The following is a 26,083-nucleotide window of genomic DNA, read 5'->3' on the forward strand; positions in this document are numbered from 1 at the left end:
AACACTACCAACAGTCCTTTAAGGCCAAACTTAGGAATAAGTGCAATTTTCAACCACAAGAGCTTACATTTTAATTATAGCCTATCCTCTTTAAAAGTTTTGAGTGGTTAAAGCTTTAGTCAACAGTTGTCAATAACAGGTTGAAAATATAACCATCTGCTGCTAATTAACATCCGTTGTTGGGTTAATATGCACGCTGCATGGCAGTGTATGTACTGTTTATGCTTGACCAAAGATTGTTGCCTCTAGAAAGACACAACACTGTGTATTGTTTTGTTATGAAATGAGGAAATACATAATGCTCTGTGTGGTTTTGCTATTCAGTACGACCAGCAGACTGTTGAGTCTTATAGGCTAATTGTCATTGTTATTATATGCCATGTGCTGGAGCACAGAAACAACACAACAACAAAAATGTGTCACTGCTCTCAGACTTCGCTGTAGATGCGGACATAGTTGCTGACCTCCAAGGAACAACTGCGTAAACTGTGAAGGACATGACAAAACTCTAAATGTCACCTGTTTAGAAAAAGGTCATCAAAAGGCCTTGTGTTTCAGATCATAACTACTGGCATCTAACTGTCTGAAAGATTGATCCAAGCTTCTTTTTTTTATGGAAGTCAAAGTTACTATCATTTGAGTGAAAGAGATAGAGAAAAAAAAGAGAGCAGCACATGTTGGGTGAAAAAGGGGATGATGTGGTATTTGTCACAATATATATTCAAACTTATCCCAACTCAATATCCCAAATGGAAAACAAGATAACCCATCAGGCTAAGTACAATGCTACAGATCATTCAGGATGATATATTTGTTATTTTGAAAATCTGCTTTTTGCCTTCTCCACAGACACGCATGCAAGGTAAATAAAGTACACCAGAGACTAATTTCTGATATGACAGTGACTCTTATACCATTTGCACTACATTTAATACATGTAGCTACACCAGTGTAATCTGACAACTGTAATCCATTACAATTGTTGTATAAAAAGCAATTATGCACACTTGAGAACAGATCTGGGAACTTGTTTATGATACTAATAAAACTGAAAAAAACAGTCTTAAGTGTATATTATTGGACTTTGTGGCGGCAAAGTGGCTTAAACGTTAACGCAATTATAATGTTTTGCTGAATATGAGTAATTTGTGCCATTAAATTGCTTAAAACAGGTATTAATTTGCTTAATGTTACATTAATTTACCTTATAATAAAATATAAGATGTATTTTATTTTTCAACAGTAAATGGGAGGATGGCCAATAGGATCCAAAACATAAATTACTAGCTAATCTAAATTATTTGAATTTACCAAAATGATGAATATGTGCACTCATATTGATGAGATATCAACTGAAAAGACGCTTGAAATATAATTATCCACCACATGAGACCCGATTTCGACAAAATAATTGCTGAAATATGAAAGTAAGCTCATGGCTGAATATTAACATAAATTGTTAGTTGTCTTGATTCACATTCAAAAAACATCTTATTGTGAAATTTTAGATATAATCGTCTGCATTTTCGAGTATGTAGATGAGGTTATGCAGCCCGTTATATACATTGGTAATCAATGTAGACACCCTCCGAGAGCTCATCTCTTTTTCTATACAAATATATATATATATTATTTTTAAAGAACATAATTCCAACAAGTTTAATATTCCTTCTCTTCTCCTTTATTTCCTCATGTCCGCTGCTGTCGGGAAACTATGTTCCCCAAAGGAAGAGGGTGAGTGAGAAGTGAAAAGTTTCGGGACGCTCTAGGTGTCTTGGACGCAGCTGAAAGGAACCATTTCCTGCCAAATAGTGAGCCCGTCTAATCGTGACTGCAGCAGCCACTTCCTGCATTGTTACAGTGCTTAATGAGGATTAAGTTGAGCTGTCATGTTGTGACGGGCGGCCATTAGGCCTACTCCACACGGAGAGAGGCGACAGGCTGGAGGCTGACCTTACCCCCATTTGATGTCAGAGCTCATCCCTTCACCTGGACAGGACCTACTGAGTGACTCTGTCCTCTCAAATTGTAGATATAAGCCTCTATATACAGGATATTAAACCATCCACTTTTAGGTTCAGTATGTATAATATTCATTTGCTTTCTATTCTTACAACATATCAATTCATACATATAATAATAACACTTCTGTATAGCAATTAAAAATGTCTCACAGCATCATAGTTGTGTAATAGTTATAAACAATGAGTAAACATTTACAGTTCTTAAAAAGACATGGTGGGCAAAGAATCAGGACCACCTGACAATATTATGTAACCCAATACAACATGGCAAAGTTCAGCCTCAGAAAATGCCATTGTTTAAAATAAAGACTATGACCCCGCCTCATGACCCGACCTTTTTTATGAGCTCCAGATACTGAAGGTAGTAATTCAGTGTATTATATTGACACATGTTCAAGAATTTCTTTCCACCTCTGTATATTTATTAAAAGACTAATTAACCTTTCATTATAGTGTCTGCAGGGCCGTAGCCAGGATACAATACACTGCTGAGGTTGTGAGTCCAAGTGCCCCTATTCAACCCCCACCCCCTAGAAAACATCTGACCAGACACCAAAAGGGAACTCTCTCAAAATGGTTTTAATTATTTGGGTTTTTAATATTTTACTTATTCAACTGTTTGCTTATTATTTCTGTAAATATTTCTCAACATGAAGTTTTAAATTCAGTTTGAAAGCCTTCTCTACAAAGCCAGGAATCATATCCTGCTTGGGAAATAGTTATTGGACAGTTATTTATTTTGCTGGCATGTAGTCTTAAAAATGTTTTAATTTATTCACGCTTTACTGGAATCAGCCAATTAAATACCAATCATGTGCAATTTATGTGCCACACTTGCAGTGCAGCTCTAGGGATGGTAATCGCCACTTTGGTCCTAAATGAAATATCTCAGCAATTACTGGATGGATCAGCATGAAGTTTTGTACAGACATTCATGATCCCCAGAGGATGAATCCTAATGACTTCGGCGATCCTCTAACTCTCTATCTAATACCACCAGCAGGTTAAACTTTTCACTTATCCAATAAAATGTCTACATCTACAACACCGATTGGAACAGACATTTTTGTTCCCCAGAGGATGAATCCTTATGACTTTGGTGACCCCCCGACTTTTCCTCTAGCACCACCACTGATTTGACATTTTTGTTTTAGAGTGAAATGTCTCTACAATTTGGTGCAGACATTTACTGTCTTTGTGAACTTAAGTGATCCCCTGACTTTATCTTTTCATTTGACATGTTTCGGCTTGTGGCCTTCATCAGGGTCATCATACCACATTTTGAAGTTGTGACAGAAACCCTCCACTCTACTATAATATAAACTCCCCCCAGGTTGCTGCAAATTACCAAAATCCCAGACAAAATACTGAGGACATGACCTCAGTGTCCTCAAGCCTAGCTGGCCCTGATTGTTTGTTCATATAGTCATTACTGACTGAGGTAGCATCTACTTGTCCCTGGGTCCACAGGAACAGTGACAATATTTACAGAAAGCAATTGATTAAGGGTGATTATGAAAAGATGGCCCCTTGGTACAGATTTGATTGCATTCCTATGAGACAGTCTGTAGCCTCAGGAGATGGAGTGGTAGGATGAGAGGATGGAAACAATCAGATCTGATGACACAGCATCATCTAGAGAGAGAGCTTTTTTTGTCATTTAAAGAACAGCAGGATAACGCTAACAAAGCACTCAAACACCCCATCCCCCCACCTGCCCCAACCCATTTCAGTCTTTATGGACTACTTCTCTTAGATCACAGTATTTCAAACACATATGCGTGTGTACATGTGTGTATGTGCATTTATATGGGTGTTTGTGGATGACAGAGGATTAGTTCAGTTCACAGGGATGCTTTGAAGGTCTTGTCATGAAAGAGGCAGCCAGCTGGATCCTTTATGGAAGCGATTCTGCAACTTCTGGATCTAAGGATCTGACTGTAACTGCAAGTCTGGTTGACTGATCATTAATACAACTCTCCTCTTAATCCCTACTGTAAAGAAAGACATAAATACTGTATGTTGTTTTAGGTTCATGGCATAGGAACCTATCCTGAGTTGCGAGGTTGATGTTGCAGACTTACAGTTAGTTTGAATCGGGCATTAACTGAGGGTGGATGCTGGGATGTGACTTTTTTGTGAGTTAATATAGTGTTGGGGTTGATGATTTAGATTTTTATGTGGGGTCAGGGAGTTTGATGCTAGAATAGGTCCTTAAGAGGCATGAGGTAATTATATGATGCTGAGGTTGGGATAAGGATCAGGATGTGATGCTGATGCAGGTCCCTGTTGAGAGCCTAGAGGTAAACATGAAGCTGAGGTTGCTGGTGTAAGGCCAAAGTTTGAGGGATAAAATGATGAGAAACATGTACTATACTGCATATTTATATAAAAAAGTCGCCATATGAATGCATATAGTGTAGTTACTCGACTTCCTGGCATGGCCTGATTGACCTATACTAGGGGGGGGGGGGTTAAGGTTGGGCCCCTATTAACTCCCCACCTCCCACCCTCAATGTATACACTCTGTCGCCTCAAAGTTTCCATCCAGAACAAAACACAGAGTAGATTATACACAGCCTCGGGTTTACTGTGTGTCAGTTATTAGTGGTAATTTGACTAATGACGACTTTATTTACCTATATGTGCTATGTAAGCACAATATAAACTACAATAATTGAGATCGTAAGCCTTGATTTAGACACAGGGCCCCTCTACAAGACAGGGTTACAACATTATGGAATAATAAAGGACCCACATAAGCTGACATTGTACTTTGGGGGCACAAGTTCCATAACAAATTTGCAAATTACCAAAAAAACAATTAACACGCAGTAAACCTGGAGCTTTTGAGGGCCCCCTGGGGGTCTGGGACCCTGGGGGAATTGAATGGATTGCCACCTGTGCCCGGTTGGCAACCTTCCTGGCTGTTAGTGCTGCACCCTCTTACAACTGCTGTTTGCCCACTGTGTGCTGTGTACATTGGTATTGTTCTGTGTGTTGCCTGTTTCTCAACTGTCATATGTTTTATGTGTTTGGTATGACCAGATCCAGTGTGCTCGTCATACTGGGAATAGAGTGGGTTTGAGTCCTGACCTGGGGTTGCTGGTTTAGGTCTCTACTGTGTGTTAGGAGGCAATTGTGATGCTGGTGAGTGTTTTGGGGGAAATGTGTGATGCCTTAATTTTGTATAGGTCCTTATTGTAACATGGTGTGTGTGTGTGTGTGTGTGTGTGTGTGTGTGTGTGTGTGTGTGTGTGTAAGTAAGTAAGTGTAAGTGAGTGAGTGTGTGTTGGAGGGGATCTCTGTACTTGATGGTACTACCATGGGTCAACCCGAGGTGCCAGGGGGCCCTGTCATGGTCGTCCTGCCTTGGCCCTTGGTGGTCAGTGGCTTACATGATGTGATCCGGTCGCCCTGGTATGCCGAGGTGCGCATGCCCACTAAGAGGACGCAGCGGCTCCATGTGTGTTGAGGCGCATTATTTGGCAACAGACGCGGCAGTGGGGAGGGCCGAAAAAAAGAGGATATCCCCTGGATTTCTAAAAAGCAACGATTTATCGAGGTTAACTGCAGATTAAACATTCCTTGATCGGTCATCGGCGAAGAACGGGCAACAAAGCGAGCGAGTAAGTTGACTGAGGTAAAGCCGAAGTTTTTTAGTAAGTGGATCGAGGGGAGCCTTTTATTCGGAGTCGTCGAGAGGAGCCAGGTTTTCCTCCACCTATCTGTGACGATAAAGAAGCTGATGGGCTGTTGAAAAGTAACACTTCTCCGCAGAGCCAAAGGTTGAGCACTGGGTGGGAGAGGGGGCTCGCTCAGCCAAATATTATTTTATTTTCCGTTTACTTAAGCGTGCCAGCTTGTAACTATGATCCCTGGACTTGATTCTGTGCGGTAGAAGTCGTTAAATGAGGCAAGGATTATAACGTTACATCGCCAGCGGCTCTTCGGTGGCAAGCTCGGTCCGTGGGCCGGTCGATGAAATGTATGAGTTCCGACTCGGTTTTTCCTCGGGAGGGGACACCCAGGTAAACAGTCCCAGTGAGCCTCATACAGCCTCACTTTTAAGGCAGTAGGATGAAAGTTTGTGCCCCCCTTTTTTGAGCTGATGGCTGTCCCGCATCGGGGTGCAGCCAGGTCAACGATTCGGGCTCGGTTCTGGTTGTGTGGGTCATGTTGGCGAGCTGCTGCCCGGCTGGAGGACTTTTATTACTTTGACTTGAAGTCGCTGGCAGCCGTTGGTGGTCAGACGTTAACTGCTCATTAACATTAACTGCTTCGTGTTGTTGCTTGTGCGGTGTAGCTAATGTTAGCTCGCTAACTAATAACACGCTCACCTCCGCTGAGGCGGTGTCAATAATAAAAAAAGCCGGCTGCTTGCACATGTAGTGTGGGCTGGGTTTAGTTTTTAAAGGGCTGAGTTTGGTGTGGATGGTGTATTGGGTGGTGTAACGTAAATGGTGGACGCTGCTGCCCGCTTTAAGCCCCTTGGCACCAGTGTTGGTTCTGCTATCTGGTAGCTAATCTTCCTACTTCTCTCTGTGACAACCGTAGTCTTCCTCCTCTTAAAGCTGAACACACACACACTCTGACACACACCGCACACACTCCCTCTCTGTCTCTTCCTCTCACCCAGACAGGCGCGCGCGCGCACACACACACACACACACACACACACATTTCCAGCCACACGAGTTTGCAGCGCTTCGGGACAAAGCTGTGGCTCAGGATTTCTGCCATCAAACCAGTTTCTACAAATGTTTCTATTGGCTGTTTATCTGGACGCACTCTGATGGATTTTTAATATTTAATGATTAAATATGACGGAAGCCGGTGCTGCTTATGGTATGTTGACAAAACCACACGCAGCATTGTACATCGTGTTATGAAGGCAAAGGCTACTGCTATTAACTTTATTTGTGATAGTTTAACACTTTAAAGCTCAGTTGCACTTTTAATGAAATACTGGTTTTGACTGAGATTTACTAAGGTCTTATTACACAATGTCTGTACTGTTATTGGATACTTAAATCATCTGCTTTCTCAGTAACAATAAAAATAATCTAATTTAAAAAAGGTGTGAATAGAGGAATAAATGAATGGCTAAATTGTTACATAAATGAGTTAATGTATAGGTTAATGTTACAGAATGCATGATTTCAGAGATTATTGTTTTTGTTAGGGCTGCAACTAACGATTCCCTTAATCTGCTGATTATTTTCTCGATTAATCGAGATAATAATTTGGTTTATAAAACGATAGCAAATTATGATCCATCCCAGTTTTCCCAGTCCATGGTGATGTCTTCAAATTTTGGCCATCTCTACTTTTTGTTAAATACATTTAGCTATAAAATATTTAATTTCATCCTTATCAGTAATCATTGGTCAATTAGGACCTGTGCACAACAAAGCCACTTAAAATCAAGTACTGTGAGCGCTGTGTAGAGTGGGGATGGTATGGTGGTGATCTGCTGTTAGGAGACTTCATTGCCTCTGTGGAGATCTGGAATGAACATTCAGTTGTTCATGTGAACAAAGGCCTTGTAAATGACTATTTGCATGTTAACAATCTGTTGCATGGTTGCATTGTTTATGAATTGTCACTGTGAACAGAATACAGGTTGCCTTTAGTGAAGGGGTTGTCTATTAACACTGGTCAGAAGAGAGGAGAATGCTTTGCTTTGACACTGGCACTACTGAGCCACCTGTTATGACAGACTGTGCTGAAGTTGTGCAGTATGATGCACTGGTAGTCCTATCCACCCCAGAGTGACTGTATTTATAGTATTAAAATTACAAGACTGGGGGAGTCAGAAAGTGCTCAGAAGTTTTGTTTTCCAGAGTGCACTGTTTCAATGATCACACAAGACTGATCCAGAGTAGTTGCGTAATCAGCCACTGTTCTGGAAAGGGTCGTCTGCTGGCCACATTTTAGCTGCTGCACATGACTGCAGGGGTCAAAGGGCAGCTGTTTGGTCAAGCCTCCATGACTTCATCAAATATATAGGCAGCAATTTGCTCTCTAATTGCCCTTTTCTGCCTATTTTGTGTAGACAGTGGTGTTAGTTGCTGCATGAAGCACTGGCTTGTTAAGAGTTGAAGTTATTTAATGGAGCAAGTCAGTGACCCACACCGGTTAGCTTTGGCTATGACCAGCTCCAAAGCCAAATTGTTCAATTATATCAACTTAGATTAATTTTTTTTTGTGATCAGGCCATGAAGGATTTGTTTCTAGTTGGTGCTTGGAGAACCATCATTGCTATCACTTGTTATTCTGACAGGTGCAACCAGATAATTGATAAGAATATTTAGCTATTGCAGCAGTTATACAAGGTAGTGCGGCTGCATGGTTTCACAGTTGTCTGAAAACCCTGTGCAGTGTAGGAATATGCTTTTTCACAGGTTAAAGGTCTGTCAGTGGTTAAATAAAATGCTGAACACATACTGTAGGTGCAGCCTGACATGGATGATAGTGAGAGTGAGCCTGCCAGTCTGAATGCAGGGTGGGTGATTGAGTGATTGATGGTTGACATGATCCACGAGTGACTAGATAAATAACCGCCTCAGGGCAGGAAGAAAAGACCCTCAGCAGGAAACAAGACAGGTGTAGATAAACTGTAGATTGTGGTGAGAGGGGCCCTGATAGTGGCAGCAACCTGATACCAGATTAAAGTACACTGCATTGGTGAAAGCCACACATGCCAAGAGTCAAGTACCTGCACAGTGCAATCTGGTAATATGGTAGTGATTGTGATTTTAATTACACACTGCAAATGTTAACAGGACTTAAAAAAAACTTTAAAAAAATCTTCAAACACAAACTGTGCAATCTTCATCCCATCTGTGAAGTAGTTAAATAAAGCAATAATGAGATATAAAGAAATAACTTGGATCACAACTTTTTTTGAGCATCAAAAACTAAGCAGTAACACAAAGTATCTACAGTAAATGTTAGGGCTGGATTTAAAAAATCGATCTTCATTTGAATTATCCAATATCGATTCATAAAATCAGAGATTGATCTTTGTGTCCATAGGCTATAGCGTTTTTTTTTCTGGCAGAGAAGCGCTGGCAGTGCACTGACGTGAAGCACTTTTGCAGTGAGAGACAAAAACGCTGCGCTTGGATTTTGTTTCTATGATAAGCAGATTGACATTAGCTAGATAGCTAAAGTGAGAAGAAAAAAACCACCCAGGTCAGAAAGTGGTGTTTGCCCGTATTTTTTCGATGTATGAGGCTGGGATGTAGCCGGTTTCCCCCAAGCTGCAACGAGACCCCAGCCACCAGTGTCAGTTGCTCCTCTCCAGGAGAAGCTTTCTCCGGCCGCGAAGTGCAGCGGTTGGGCTCCGTGGATCAGAAGGCGTACCAATGGGTGCATTACTTGAATACTTGGGGAAACTGTACAGATTTGGCTGCGTTCATGGGTTGTGCTGCTAGCTTAATGAACTCTTTCTTTGAGCTAAAAACAGCACATAGATGCACCGAACGTAAGGCAAAGGAAGTTCACAAACAGTGCATATAAATGTTGACACACAACCAGGCGGTATTAAAGCATGAATAACACTAAAATTATACAATATGTTATGCTAACTGACATGTATCACAGAGGTTTTGTGAGTTGAGTGAAAATCTGCCATTCAGGTATACAGGTTCCTGGGCTCACCTGACTCTCCCCTGACTGATTGAGCAGTCATCAAACAATCTATCTTTTCTTTCTTTTAACGCCGAAATAACACCACAACATTTAGAAATGCAATACTTGAACTGTTTATGATTAAGGGACATTATTTCAACCTTAAATGTCAAGTTGTTTTTCTTAATATCTATATATTGATTTATAATATAATCTTAATGTAAATCTACTTAATGTAAACATTAATATTTTTAACAATGCACCAGGTTAGAGGGTTCCTTGAACAATTTACAGCATTAGTTATCTGAGAATCTCTTTCATATCCAAGCAAAATTGGTATTGTTACTAAAATGTCCCTAACCAAATCGATATAGTTAGTGAACAGTCAGTTTACTTGTATTTTAACTTTGTGTACATAGCATGGATTTGTCAGATGTATAATGTGGAGTTTTCCTTTCCATTTTATTTGCCTTCAGAGCCTTTGCACTGGTTGCATATGATGTCAAGTTCTTGGGTGGGTGGGTGTTTGATCCACCATGTGCGTGTGGGGGTGGGAGGTGTGGAGGGTGGGGCTTGATCGAAATTTGTGTAAATTGGAGATGAAATCTGAGACCTGTCACCCATTCAGTTCCCCAATTATAAAGACAGGGTCAGTGTCCATGTGAGGATGGGGGGTGCGGGGTGGCATTCCCCGTGTCTAACTTCTTCCCTCCAGCATCATTTCACAGCTATATGCATCAGAATTGATAATGCCGTCACAACCCCCCAACCCCTCCCCAGCACGCACACACATGCACTCACACACTGTATAATGGCCGTCACTGTGGAAGCCTGGCGTCTGCTCCAGCACCTGAAGAGTTAAAACTAGCTTCAGCTTCTCTCTCAGTCATACACACACATACACACACACTGACAGAGTCACACACACACACACACACACACTAGCCAACCAGTTTAAACCGGTTCTCAGGAAAAGTGCTTTGTGTGTCCCACTGAATCCTGGGAAGGGTCATGTCATGCGTGTCTTAGTGATGTCAGAGTATTAAAAAAAAACTTAGTCAGCTCTCTGTTATCAGATGATTGCGTTGCATGCTGCAGTGTGACTGTGTATGTATATTGTATAGGTACATCAGGTATACACTGAGTGTGCTTTATGCTCGCCGCCATAACCATTCTGAGAACAGGAAGGGGAGGGGGCAGGAGTGTGTACAGTGCGTGTCTCTGAGAAGTAGTAGGTTGTAAGGGTTAATTGTAGTCCTTTTTTTCCCCAAAAAACCATAGCTTCCTGTAGTGCGTCGCTGGGTAGACTGAAGGCCTCAGCAGACTTGGCAGGACTGGGTCTCGATTTTGTAACATACGTGCATGAATATGATTCAGGACATGACGCCGCTGCGTTTCTTCTTCATGGTCGTCCAGTAAATAGCGATGGTCTGAGTGTACGTCTCTGGATGTCGCATGTGCTTTCTGTTTGAGATTCTGTGAACTTTGAGCAGAGGTCGTCTCCTGTAGCATGCCGTATGTTTACCTGTCATTTCAATGAGTGCGTGTACATGTACAATATTATTCTGGTTTTGATCTTATTCTGGATATGAAGTTTACATGGAATCTGGTTATTTACATCCCTGTACACATGGTCATAACAGCATCCAGGTTTCTCACCATCTGAACGCAGGTGTGTTGATCTTTCAAAATCTGAACCACAGTGTCATTTCTGTACCGAAATGGTTTCTGTCTGTCTGCTGCATTTTCCACTTTGCTTGGTATAGCAACTCTATCTAATCACCAGTAATGGAAAATGAGAGTGATAATCAATCTACTTTCCCTTTATTTCAGCGTGTTGATCATCATTATATCATTTACCAAAATGTTTTTGTTTTTCTGACTAAGTAACAGGAGTTGGTGAGACACCTTCACACAATGCAGTGGATGATCAGAAACCTGGATAAGGTGTTTTATATGCCACAATATCACAGTTTCTAGTCGAGTACTCTAGCTAGGGTCAAGGGTCCTTTTCTGAAAGGATATGGTGTTTAAATGCGCAACATATAGCAAGGATACTCCAAAAACCTGATGAGAATTGAGATAGTGGTGCACTCAGTGTCGGACTGGCCAGTCACTTTCTTTACCGTGTATGTTTAAGGGCGGGGTTATGCTAGAAAAGAACTAGTTTGTACGACGTGTTGTCTGATCATGTCAGAATGCAAAAGTGTGTATACCTGATCCACAGTAACACTCGAAGGCAGAGTGAAAAGCCAGACGTCACAGAGAGGGACGAGATGTGATAAATGTTTAAATATGGGGATAACAGCACATACTTTTAGACAGTCTCTCCTGGAAGGCATTCATAGGGTTCACACACTATCAGGTGTGTATTAATAACTATACAGGCATAAGAACCAAACCTAATCATGTGTGTAATAAGAGATGTTGCATGATAAGAGTGTGGTTGTGTAGTTCTGATCAATCAGTTGACAGAAGTGTTTTGGGGTGATTTGATGCCACTGATTTATCAATAGTAAGATTGACCCTCTTACAGTACACATTTATGTTGTTATTGTACAGGATGATAAAGGTATGGCGTCTGTTATACATACATAATTCTTTATACACTGATATGGAGTGCATCAGAGGTGTACACAGAACAATGTGATAGGCCATTATCAAAACCCTAAGGGTAAATGTGTATTGACCCATGTGGTCTACCATCTCCCTGTGTCTCCTCTCTCATTTCTGCCCCGACACTGAGGGATTCAGAGCAGCCACTGTAGGGGTAATGTGTGTCTGTATGTTCCCTGTACTGGTGCACATCTGTGAGTGTGCACTCTGTAACCGCTCAACTGTGTGACAGAACGAGCTGCTGTATCTCTCCATCTGCTCTTCTGCTGGCATGTCAACATCTGGTGGGATTGAATTTGTTGTACAGGGGATATCAGACGGTAATGGATCTGGTGCTCCTCGGTGCCTGACTCAAGGAAAGAAAGCTTACACACAAGCTAGAGTCAGAGTTGAATTAAAAAATAATAATTTACACACATACATGACTAAAATACTTGGATTCATGGGTTGTTATGAATATTTTAACAGAAATCGTGCTCCAGTTAATTTTGACTTGAAATTGAATTAGACTGAAATTGGCATAATTAGATGTATTGGGATTGTACTGGAGTCAACATTTTGGTCATGTGACCTAATCCAACATGTTTTGTCTGGGGGCCATTTTAGTCACCCTGTGTCCCCTACAGCTGATTCAAGGTCAGTTTTGTTCTGAATAATGGCGCACAATCACAACCACACTTTCAGTAAAATGCATAACTTAATTTATTATTGGGTAATAGCTGTGTACTGTATGTTTGCCAGATAATGTCGACATCACAAGAATAAAATGTGACATCCAGTGAGCTTAGAATTGTCATTTTAAACATTGAGCAGTGCAGCTGTGAAGTTTCAAATGGCTCTAATCAACTTTATTTTGAACTTGAGCCACATTTATTCGCTGACAATCATAAATTATCTACACATTGCTGGAGGTTCCTCGGTGGCTTAGAGCTAAATGAATGGACCTTTGGTGATGTGTATGTACCTATCCAGCTCTGATCAATATGGGAACAAACTCCATTTAAAAATTACTTCTTTGTCCTTCCCCAGTACTGCACACTTCTTTATAATGACTTACATAGTTAGATAACTCTAACTACTTTCAGGACTTAGATAGAAAATAATAATGTAACTGCCTGTTGGGTAACTTCCACTGTTTTTATCTCCTCAACTTCAAATGACACATTAAAGGTGCCCTGTGGACTTTTCTTGTAAACAAACAAGTTATGTTTACATTCAGTGTTACTCACCAAAATGCATTGTGTGTATCCTTGAGGTCTAACAAACAAGTCAAGTGAGTTGTTTACACCCATGTTCACTAGCTTGCAGTCTTCTTCTTTACTGCCTTTGCTGGCACATTTCAGCATATCTTCCATTGGAAGGACTGTGTATTGCGTTCTCGTGCATGTGCACTCCAGCTCCATGGTGCTACTAGAGCTCCAAAACGCCACTGGGAACCTTTAACTCCTTTAGCCCGTTCTAGTTTATAAGACTGATAACTTATGAAAGCTCATCACCCAAAAACTTTTCTTTTTATTTATTTGGTCAGTGCCATGTGTTTGTCATCATTTTTGCCAACTCTAGTCTGAGTTAGATGTGTGGATGTTGTGATGAAATGTGATATGACTCTGTATGAAAGCCTCAAAAAAACAAACACAAAGCTAGTGGTGGTGCTGATACAGCAGATTGTGAGCTGAAGTTACCCCGGTAAACACACCAACAAACAAACATACCTTAAAGGTATAGAGTGCCGATACCCAGCCCTATTTGATCCTGTATATAACAATACAGTTATTTCTTCCATCATCTGCAGGAGATGTCTGAGGAGGCTGTCCGCCAGACACGCAGCCAGAAGAGGGCGCTGGAGAGGGACGCAGCTCCCCAGTCTATAGAACCCTCCAATGCTGACAATGAAAGCAAAAAGCCTAAATTGGACCCGTCTGAACCCACAACTGAGGCACAAACTAAACCTACACCCAACCCTGTACTGGAACAGGACAGTCAAAGCCAGGCTGGGGATGGATCGGAGCACGAGAAAGAGCAAGAGCAGAGCCGGTTGGCATTATCTTTAGTGTTACCTTTGGCCTCTCAGCTGGTGAAGGATGATCAGGAGCAGACCCAGAGACAACTGACGGTTGAACCCAGCTCAGACACTCGGACTGACTGCAATGACAGAGCCAGCAGGGTGAAGACAGAGCCAGCTATGGATACAAGGAGTCGGGTACGACTGACGGAGCCGAAGCTGTCCAGTGGTATGCTGGCTGCAGGCGAGGTGAAGGCCACCATTAAAGTGGAAGTTCAGACAGGAGAGCAGCCCGTGGACATGAGCACCTCCAGAGGGTGAGAAACAGTTTATAGTAAACTCTCTTCAGCTGTGACAACCACCACATGATGTACCTGTCAAAAACGTAATGTTGTGAATGTGCAGGAAACTTCATCTACACAGAAGTTATCTGCTTTCTCTGAAAGACTGCAGGCTTCTTATCTAGATTTTTTGTTATGGAAAAACCCACTTATGAGAGTGTAAAAAAAGGATAAATGACACTATTTGAATCTAAAAAGACTAAAAATGTTTAAAGTTACTTTTATGATCCTGATGTTCTCTTCACTTACTGTGTAGGGAGGGGGTGGGGGTTGTTGTCCTTAGAGGTGAACTTTATCTTTTAGTCTACCTCCATTTTCCCCCCACTCACCACCTGGACCCTAAAAACTCCCCTCACACAAAATGAAGCCGTGTGTCACAAACTGGTTCCAGCCGGTTATTGCCATGGTTTCCACAGTGGAAGGAACAGAGGGGGGAGGGTGGGAGGAAAAGTGAGTGTGTCACGTGATGATGACTTTGAGGTCATGTGACTTCTTTGGAAGAGTAGTGATTAATCCACAGGAAGTGATGATGGCGCTAAGCCCTAAGGAGAGACTAATAGACACACACACACACACACACAAGGAGGACGGCTAGGAGAGACAGGCCTCACGTTGTCATGCGTTGACTTTAACAACTTCTTATGCTTCATAGAAATACATAATCTGTCTAATCACAAGGCCATCCTTGTTTTTTTAGAGGAGCATTACTCATGTTCTTCAGTTTTTGAGTGTCACTAGTCAAAGAATTTAGGTCATCCGCTCTCACATATAGCCTGCAGTTAAACTAGTCGCTTTGCAGGAGAAGCTATATGTGTGCATAATCATGTGATTTTTGTAGACAGAAGTGAGGGTTGATCCAAACTGCCTCCAAGACATTCTTTAATTTCCTTAGCATGCTTTGAATGATGTTTGTAGCCCAATACAGGTCATGTCTCAGACACCTATTATGCCCTGCCATAATATCCTGTTTCAACAGGAAATATGTGCTCTCAAACAGCCGTTGCATTGTGACTTAAAGACCTTTACTGGAGCTTCAAGTCCCACCTTGCCCCTCCTTGGCATTTCGGACTGTTCTGTAGTTGGAATAGCATCAACGTGAAGAGAAGCCGCGTGGAGAGATGTCTCGACTTGTTAGATTATAGTGGAGCGGATCAACCCACAATCATAAATTCTAATTGTGGTTGAGGAGCAGATCTCCATGAATACAGACATTACTAATGGCTGCTAATATTTGCGCCAGTTGAGGTGTACTTCTTCATCCTGCCTCAAACAGCCATAAAAATATTCTTAATCTCGACCCGACAGGATCAGTCAGTACAAACTCATACTGTGCAGCTAAACATTGTCTAAACCCAAATAACATTATTTTAAATTTGAGTGGAGATCCCAGTGTGTTCAAAATATCATACCAAATGTGTCTGAATTTTGGGGAAATGTGTTTAGAATATCTTAATTTGATGAACAGTGCAGCCATAAAAAACATGAAGTCCTGGATTTGAATATTTCACATCATAAAGCTTCAGTAACGAGCTAGAACAAGCTGATACAGAATATTTATGACACCGTCAGATAGTGTGGAACAAGATGATTGTGACAACCTTAAATTTTCCTACGAGGATATAAAAGGGGAAAACTGGATGTTAACGATTAAACAACTTTTTTTCCCATAGTGGAAAAAAGTCAGTGTATATTCTCTTACATTGTAACAGTTTATTTGAGTAATAATTTTGACACAACTGATATAATGCTGTTTTATTAGTGGTTTATTTATAAAATGCTGAAATATACATTTGAATGTCATTGTCCCGTTTATGTCCAGCATTATGAAAAGGGAGAAGCGCCCTCCGTCCCCTGAAGATGACGATGTCATCATCTTGTCAGATAATGACTCCCCCAGTCCACCAATGAATGGCTTGAGCCACTTCAAGGAGCTGGACACAGACCTGCTTATGGTGAGACACACCTACACAAAGCTAGAAGTCATGCATTTCATGGGGGGGGCGACATTGTGAGAACATTGCATGGATGGAGAAAACTGGGTACAACCAGTGGGGTCCAGGGGTATGCCCCCCTGGAGAATATTTTTTTCAATTTTAATGATTAAATGCATCAATCTGGCCTACTCTGAAGAGAACATTTAAAGATTTGTTTAACTTAAAATTAAATATTTATCCATGTATTGCATTAGCAGGTTAAATACAATAGGCATATAGAAATTGCACAAAAGACCACCTCATGCCTAAAGCCAAAACAAGATGACAAGTATGTTGGAAAATCACCTTATAGCCTAGTAGTTTATTTATAATCTATTATTGTTACAGTCTTTCACTGCAATTTGGACGATGACAATCAATGATCAGACACAGCAAGCAGAAAAAAAGCAGCGCATCACTTTCCCCTAATTCTTTATTTGTGATAATAACACAAGAAGTAACACAAAACATTGTAACATCTACAACATCTAACATCATTGTAGCATCTAGCACCTATACTATTAGCGTATCCATTTAGCCTACACTGGCACAGAGTTTAGGTTTTAGGTTTTTGAATAAAATATTTATTAAAAATAGAAGACTTAGGGCTGTGTCCATTTCCAAAAACAGCAATCCATAACATAAGAGAGGTTAAATTTAAAGCATCAAAATAAATGAGGGGTCCAGCCCACCTGTCACTGACTGCGCTGGATATACTTCAGAAATGTAATATAGTAGGCTACTGATACTGATTACCTGTTATAAGAGAAAGATTTATATTAGGATCAATATTTACTGATATGGCTAGTTTTGACGTAAACGCAATGCTGGGGATGTTCAAAAACAGCATGCATGTAATCTAGAATGAACGCGGAATATGCACGACTCTGACAGCTTCAATAAAGCTAAGTTAGCTAGCCAGCCATTTGTCAAGAAGCACAACACGTCGGGAGTTGTCATTTTCACCTTCTCCAAACCACTGTGCTAGCTAAATAGCTAGCTCACTAGAAAAGCTACATTGTTGACCAACACAAACTAGCTACTGTGATCACGTTTTAAAGTTATTAATCATAATTGCCTACTAACAATTCCTACGTGCTAGGTTTTCATTATATTATATAGCTAGCTTACTTATGATATTGCTTACTTCCAGACTATATTCGGGAAACACAGGAGATGTTTACTCTCCTCCAAGACCCAAGTTGGTTCTTACTTTGGGGCTAACTCCCTTCACTTTTCCAGCAGTTGGGAAACAAAGACTTTTCTTGGTCTTGAGAAACTGCATTTATTAACTGACACACCATAACGTACACTGTAACGTTACATTTACTGCCAGGTTGACAACTTACTGCTTGTCTTTTCCTCTTTTTCCTCTGCTCTGATCCATTCACCGTCACTTTCTGTCCAGCAAGACTAAACACTCACTGATGTAATGTGAGGTCATCGCAACAGGTTCTGACCGCTGAGTAGAATTTGTGCTCAATGCAGTTCACTCATATAAGCCCCCCTCAAAAAAACAAAAAAACAAACTTGGATCTGGATGATTCACACAAGTCACCCAAATTGACGTGAAAAAAGCGACATTCGCTGAAAAGCGAGATGTTTGATGTTTGTATCCCTGTAGTTACTGGAAAGGGTTTTTGTCTTTTGTAATGCGAGTGGTGTAAGTGATGTTGTGATCTGTCGAGTATAGAGGAGCAGTCCAGCGGAGAGGGAGCGCATCATTAAGCAGCTGAAGGAGGAGCTAAGACTGGAGGAGGCCAAGCTGGTGCTGCTGAAGAAACTTCGTCAGAGCCAGATACAGAAGGACACTCTCCAGAAGGTAAACAGTTATTACCCACAGCAACACAGGGTGACTCAAACAGTGATGTTGATAGGTTTTCAATGTAGTGAGTCCCCGGGACACACATTTGGTCATTTGAGTGGGTCCCCAATAAAATTTGTGTTTTTTGACAAATTGTAGTGTTACACTTGTGTTTGATGTCATATGGTTATAATTATGGTTATTCATGTAAGTTGAAAATGTATCTTAAAATGAAACAAATGAAATCCCAAATCTGTAAATACACTGCAGACACACAGCAGCTGACAGAAAGAGGAGGTCATATTATACAGAGCTTTCATAACAACATCAAGCACATCATGTTTAATTACAAAAGTAGTTTAAAAACGTGCAAACAAAGGGCAACCATTTACTGCTTACTGCTGTTAGTAACTGAGTACAATTAGCTGATAATTAGCCTGATCAGCCACAGTCAGTAATCAATACAAACACACATTATTAGACTTTAAACCATTAATCAGTATTAGCAGTTTGAATAAATCTGAAGCCCTCTGCGCGCTCCAGGGAAAATATTACGCCAACCTCCCTTTAAGAAGTATGATATATGAATATATTATACTTTATATGTCCGCAAAAAACACACAACTCTGAGATAAAAGCTGCATTCTTGTCAATTTGGCATCAGTATAACCCATAAAGACACTGTATTTCCGTACTTACATACTTTCCGCACTTCACATTTTGGATGCTGTTGCCTCAGCTCGCTACCAGCCTCTGTTGTTTAGCTGCGCTACTTTAGTGGGAGAAGACGTGGGACTGAGAGGCGACCGTTTCAAACATTTCTCACTAAAATACGCTCCGGTTGGTGGATCAGACACACACCGAATTAAAGAAAGAGTTACAACCCTTTTAATTCACCGTCTTTCGTGTGTGTGAACGATTTGAGGAGTTTTTCAGTCGTTACCAGAGTAACTAGTAACTACCCGGCTTGCTGCTTCCCGTTTGGTGCTGGAGAGATACAGATATATATGCGCAGACGGTAAGAAACACGGGGTTTCTTTTGTTTATTTCTATGATTTCAACACGGATTTGTTGTCCACAATGTACGTTAGCATTATCAGGGGGAAATATGGTGCGTCCTCTGGACGCGTCAACTGTGAGTTTACTGCGTCCTTTCGGATTTTAACGCGTCAGAGACGCAGGACGCGTGCCCAGCGACATCACTGCTCAGATAGTCACATATCCCCACAACACAAGCTTCCACATCAAGCATTCAGTTTGTTGTTTAATATCTTTCTCCATTTCTTTTTCAGCCCTCCGGTCTGTCCGGCTCCTCTGCTCCTCCTCCTCTAATCCGAGGAACAAGTGCAAACAATAAAGGCTCTCAGCAGGTTAATGCTCTACTATCACACATGCACTCAGGCAGCATATCAGTGTGACAGCGCCTTCATGCTGTACTCCATACGGTTTCTGATGGTGTTTTTCTCTGGCCAGATTTTGACGGGCAGGAGTTCAGGTACGGTCATCCCTCCGCCGCTGGTGAGAGGAGGGCAGCAGGTGTCGTCCAAACATGGCTCCCAGATCATAATGCCGCCTCTGGTCAGAGGGGCGCAGGTGAGTCATGGGAAATGTTAACAATATTATTAGCACACTAAGATATTAAAATTACATTTTTATATATTTAAATATTGTCTTTGTCAGGGTGATGATAGCTTGAGTTGTTCCTTCTTAATGCTGTTTTTCACTCTTCGAGACAAACTGCAGGGAAATAAGTACACTTAAACCTAGGACTTATGATCTCTCTTTGCGCCTTTCTCTCTTTGTGTGTGCCGTTTGCCTCGGTGCTTTTGATGTCCCTCCCTCGTCCTCCACTACCTTTGTCTGTGATGTCCCTCCGTGTCATCCCTCTCATTGTCCTGGTTAGCCCATCTCTGTATCTCCACAGCAGATCCAGGCTCTCCGCCAGCAGCAGCAGCAGCAGCAGTTGGCTGCCTCTGGAGGCTCAGGCTCGGGACCCCCTCCTCTGCTCTTGGGCCCCAGGACCTCAGCCCCTGCAGGCCAGAGAGGCATGGTCCAGCCAGGCCTCATCAGAGTTGGCAGTAGTGCTAACATGCTGGTCAGTATCTCAGGTGCTTTCAAGTAAATAGAAAAAGAGAATATGCACAAATGTCTTTTATCACCCAGGGTGGAAGAAATACTAAAATATCCTACTCAATTTGCCTTTTTAATTTGCCTGAATGTTGTTTGTGTGCAGTCAAATCTACTGGTGTTCTGGTTGAGAAAATGTACAAAAAGTATTTTATGTCAGTTGTAGCTCTAGTTTAAACTAGAGTAAACTAAGTTAAGTTGTCATCTTCTCACAAATCCCTTATGCTAACAGTTTAAAGTGATTTCAACAAATCTGAAAGAGAAATCTGCCTACCTGCCTATCAACCATCAACCAACCAATAGGAATCCCCGGCAGGTGTTGACGCAGCAAGGTTATCTGCTGATTCAGCAGAATATAGCCACTTTACAGCAATTTCCACCATCAAGGCTAGATCCAACTTTTAAATTCTGAAGAAATGGATGACAGAAAACGTAAACTAAGAAAACGTAAACGTCTGGCTCTATTACTTTTGTATCGGCGTTGGAAGAAAAGACAATTACTTTTGTATCGGCGTTGGAAGAAAAGACAATTACTTTTGTATCGGCGTTGGAAGAAGAGGCATCGCCGGAGGGTTCGTACCTGTGTTCAGATGCCCTATTATATACTATACGCTTATTGGTGCATCATGTTGGGTCATGGAAACATTGCTGTACTGGGCAGGTGCAGTCAAAGAACGGGATGCGTTTTATGAGGAACAAAAGGCACCCGTTTCCACAAACACCTGGTTTAATAAGAGAGCCGGAGTTCCACTGTTTTCTCAAGCTAGTTTCTGCTCGACTAACGTTAGCCTCGTCCATACTCGCATTTTATCATTGAGGGTGTCTTTCAACGGTCTTTCTTAAACGCTGAAACGTGATACTGGGGGCCTCTGTCCATATTCCTAGTTAAATATTTATCTACAACTACACTGGACAGTAACATTTAGGCACCACGTCATTTTACCCGTCATAAAACGTATTATTATTATTATTAGCGTTATTTTCTTTGCATTCAACAAGTAGCTTAGCTAGCGTTAACTGTAACGTCAGTTGTGTGCCGCTAGAAATCATGGAAGCTGTAACGTTAGCTTCCGTTTACCGTTGAGTTGTCTTCGTTAAATTGACAGGGTGCTTACATTTTATAATGTAGCTAGTACAGAAGAAACGCTAGGCACATATTTAGTTGAATATAATTACCTGTATAACTAGTTTCTAAAGTTATTTTATGGTTAAAATGTTGACCAACGGACACATGCCAGCCAATTAGAAATGAAACATTTCCGTGGCCCTGGCAACGTTATAACGTTACCCATTATCTTAGTGCCTATCAAAATATACGTGTAAAGCTACTAATGACCTTATCGTTTGATAAACATGACACAGTTACCCATAACCAACTTTTTTCGCAGTGCGAAATAAAATAGCCAGCTAACATCAGTGACTTCAGACTTTGCTAGCTTTGTCCTGCTGGTTTCTGAGCACATGGTTTAGCTGAAGACTGTGCTGCGTAGGCTGTCAGTGGCATGTTTGCATTAAATCATCAGTTGACTGTCAAATTGAATGCATGTTTTTCGCTAACAGCATAAAATCACTTCACCGTGACTTTTAAAACGGGTGATTAGGCACGACTAGAAGCTGTAACAAACCCCTGTTTGAAAACTGGTCCGTAGCTATAAAAGTATTATAAGCTATGGTTAATAATCATACAGTAACCACCGAATTCTACACTTGTGTGTAGCAGTATAATTGTAGTCTAGAAGTGGCTTGCTCTTATATTTGCATTTTTTTTTAAATATGGTCACAGAACCTTTGAATAGGGCTCCAACTGTCTGATCAATGTTCTTTGATCATTAAACACTTTACAATTGATCAACATTAACAGCCCTTTAGTAACTTCTGTATTGCTCAAACAAGTCAAAGATGGATGTTTACACCTTTCTTGTTCGTTCCTGTCTTTGCTCGTTTTCAAAGGCCTCGCCATCCAGTTTGAAGGGCTCTTCCTCAGGAAGCAGCGGCATGTCTGTGGTTGGCATGAATGACTCTCCAGCCAGCCGCCAAGCTGCAGCTAAACTAGCCCTGCGGAAACAACTGGAGAAGACCCTCCTGGAGATTCCCCCACCCAAGCCCCCCGCCCCAGAGTTTAACTTCCTGCCCTCTGCAGCCAATAATGAGTTCATCTACCTGGTGGGACTGGAAGAAGTGGTACAGAATCTGCTGGATACCATCCACAGAGGTGTGTAGGCTTTCAGTTTTGATGGCTTTTGTTTACATATTGTAGAGGTAAAATTGATTATTAATTAATCAGTCGATCAACAGAAAAATAGTTGGCATTAATCATTAAAGTAATTTTTCTAGTTCCAACTTCTAAATTGTGAGTATTTGCTGCTTTTCTTTGTTATAGGCAATATGATGGTAAACTGAATATCTTTAGGTTTGGACTGCTGGTCGGACACAAGAAATTTTGTGACATCTCCTTGGGCTTTAGTAAATTGCCATGGGCATTTTAGACCAAACAACTAATCGGTAATTGAGAAAATAATCGTCAGATTATTCGATGAAAACAATTATTAGTTTCAGCCCTAGACGTTAGGCTTAGATGTTGGATCTGTTTCAAACAAGCGTTAGCAATTGTCCTGTGCATTTTCATGGAATTTCAATATTGTCCATGTGCAGTGAGGACATCCCCAATTTCACACAGAAATATCTGTCTTCCTGTGTCTATTTCTTTCTAATTACTTCTTTGACACCATACGAGTACCTCTGTCCATTTTCAATCAGTGCCTCTCGGTTTCCCATCTCTCTCCATCCAGGAAAGACAGGCGTAGCACTGTCCAAGCCCATTGTCAGAGACCCCTTCATTTGCACCCAGTGCAACACTGATTTCACCTGCCGCTGGAGGCAGGACAAGACAAAAGCCGGGGCAGTTCTCTGTGAACACTGCATGTCATCCAATCAGAAAAGGGCTTTGAAAGCTGAGCATACCAATAGGCTGAAAGCTGCATTTGTCAAAGCACTGCAACAAGAGCAGGAAATAGAGCAGCGTATTATGCAGCAGACGTCCTCAGCAGTCTCCCACAGTAGCTCCTCGTCCTCTTCATCTGCCTCTTCGTCGATGAAAGTAGAGCAGCTGGTGTCTCAGCAGCTGAAGCAGGCTCAGGCCAGAGCATCCTCCCTCCAGCACCACCACCAGGCCAGCCGAGGAGCCAACAATCTTCACCGTCACTCCATCAAGCAGGTTGGAATCAGTTTTTCTTTTAAAGAGATACACTTGTGCAGTCAATGCACCTACATCTCAAAACTCCTCTCTGTGTCTCTTAACTCCCCTCAGAGCTCCCAGGGCCAGCTGTCCCATGGTGTCTCATCAGTGGGGTTGAGGGGCGTCCCCCACTCCTTCTCCTCCTCCTCCCAGCTGCAGAGCGCAGTGGCGGCTGCAGCTTTGGTCAGCCGGCCAGGTAAGCATGCCCATGTTTCCCACCGCTCTGTCCAGAGCTCAAAGGTGAGCAGCAGTGGAATCGGCGGCGGCAGGAATATCAGCGGAGGTAGTGCCTCATCCACTGCATGGAAGAAGCAGAGCAACAGCAATACAGGTAGACTCACATTAATACCAGCCCAACTCTGGCACCTGACATCTGCTCTCGTTCAAAATTCCTGTCTGGTCCAAAAGCAATCCTTGAACATCGTAGTGCCGTCCTTTTTCTAATGTTAAGGAATCTTACACAAAAGTTGCATTTTAGTATTATCTCACACACTAGAGAAAAATACAGTTAAGAAACATGCAGGAGGAAATGTTTTCGGACAAGGCACTCTCCAGTTCTCTCCCTGCCGGTGATCTCCATCTTCCTACTTTAGTCCCTCAGTTTGGTGGTGTCGTCATTTTTTCCTGGGTGTCACTACTATACCTAAATTATCCTTTTTCTCCTATGTGTCTGTGTGTTGTGGGGACACGGGTGCTTATGTCAAATCATACTGCTTTTTTTCTAATTCAACTCAAAAACATTTAAACTGACAGCCTGCAGCTTGCTCCACACCTTGACCTCCTGCTCTGTTGCATGTTCACAGGAGTCACTATGGCCTATGTGAACCCCAGCCTGACAGGTCACAAGACGTCAGCCACCGTCGACGCTCGTCAGAGGGAGTACCTGCTGGACATGATCCCCTCTCGCTCGTCGATCTCGCAGACTGCAAACACATGGAAATAACTGACAACAGTACTCTACTATTCATTAGTAGTTTTTGTCTAAGTTCCTCAGCTCCAATAATATGGTCAACAGCAACCCCCGGAGGACTGTTAAGCAAATACAATCTCCTAAAGTGAAGAAACGTTCCTTCCTTACCTTTTGTATGATTATTGTTTTAGTTTTATTATTTTCTGTTGTTTATTTTGAGATTTGCTGTTCTATGGTAATTGTGCAGAAACCATTTTGATTTTATTGGGGCAAAGAGAAAACACATACTTGAAGGGCTTCCCTGGGTACTTGTGTCCTCCAGACTGGGTGGTTAAATTATGGTGTGACAAGCGGTTATGTCTGCATTGAGTACTTTTGATAAAAAAATGAGTACTCTGTTCTGGGCTTATAAGCCCTTTCTGCCATGATGTGGGTCAAACTGACCCAACCTTTTGACAGGTGAATGGTTATAGTCATAACCAAGAGTTGACATTCAACAAAAGACACATTTATTGTAAGCAAAAACAAAATAAGTTGTAAAATGTTCAGTACATCAACCCTGTAGTTAATGGTTTGAATTTATTTTGTATTTACAGTAAGTTATTTTTTTTTTTGGACTGATGTTAAAAATCACTCAGTATATAGTGGTTTCCACAAATGAAGAGTTTATTCTAGCTTTGTTTTTTCCTGTTTAACAGCATGCCTACCCTTAAACCCTTCTGTTCATTTTGCACCTTAGCTGAAGAAGCATGGTGTCCTTGCGTTATTCATCTGTAATTACCATCTGTAATTTGCTTATTTTATATTAATGTCAACATTGTAAGATTATTTTAAGTGTTATGTCTTCGCTGAGAAAATGCAAACTCTGAAGGAGCTGAATTAGCCACACTGGAGCCAGAGATCTTGCCTCTGATTTATTCAACCATAATCCCTGCAATATGCGACATATACTTAGCCCTGAATTACTTCTTAAAGGGAATATCTCCCAGCTACCAAGACCCTGGAATACACAAGAACGTCTTTATCTCGTACCCCTCACCATATTGCATAATTTCTCTGCTTCTTGATCTTAACTGTATTGTACAAACTTATGTTAAAGTTTATTTGGTTTACTTTTTTCCTAGCTCCTAAAGAAATAAAAAATCTAAATTTTAAACACTTGTTTTTGTGTATTATGTGTGGATAATATAACACTATATGGTATGACATTTCATCTAGAAACAAACCTTAATGGGATGACTTTTTCAGTGCTCTAACTTTTTACATATGATCAGTGCGTGGGTTGTTAAATTAATTCCTTGGCATTTACTATTGCATCTTGAAATTTTTTAACAAGTGAAGTGATTTGTCAGAGAGGTTATCAGATCAGTGTCTGTCCAAAGCAAGTGACTCCTCCAGTGTGTAAGTCCAAAG

The 26,083-nt window shown here is 41.4% G+C and overlaps 1 protein-coding gene across 9 annotated transcripts; it reads left to right on the forward strand.

The window, feature by feature from the left end:
• Nucleotides 1–5,495: 5,495 nt before the first annotated feature.
• On the forward strand, nt 5,496–25,826 carry LOC122887437 (transcriptional repressor p66-alpha-like). Of its 9 annotated transcripts, none has more exons than XM_044220655.1 (11): nt 5,496–5,667; nt 14,071–14,597; nt 16,441–16,573; nt 18,288–18,416; nt 19,691–19,768; nt 19,872–19,991; nt 20,302–20,493; nt 22,476–22,737; nt 23,315–23,739; nt 23,833–24,091; nt 24,564–25,826. In XM_044220655.1, the coding sequence occupies exons 2-11, from the start codon at nt 14,074–14,076 to the stop codon at nt 24,701–24,703; spliced, it is 2,262 nt and encodes a 753-aa protein (XP_044076590.1). In that variant the 5' UTR covers nt 5,496–5,667; nt 14,071–14,073; the 3' UTR covers nt 24,704–25,826. The 9 variants fall into 9 exon arrangements, with proteins under 9 accessions (XP_044076590.1, XP_044076589.1, XP_044076591.1 ...); XM_044220654.1 differs by having other exon boundaries at nt 5,496–5,653; XM_044220656.1 differs by lacking the exon at nt 5,496–5,667 and adding an exon at nt 5,794–5,812.
• Nucleotides 25,827–26,083: the final 257 nt, after the last annotated feature.

This window comes from Siniperca chuatsi, linkage group LG13 (genome assembly GCF_020085105.1).
Source record: "Siniperca chuatsi isolate FFG_IHB_CAS linkage group LG13, ASM2008510v1, whole genome shotgun sequence".
NCBI classification, from domain to species: domain Eukaryota; kingdom Metazoa; phylum Chordata; class Actinopteri; order Centrarchiformes; family Sinipercidae; genus Siniperca; species Siniperca chuatsi.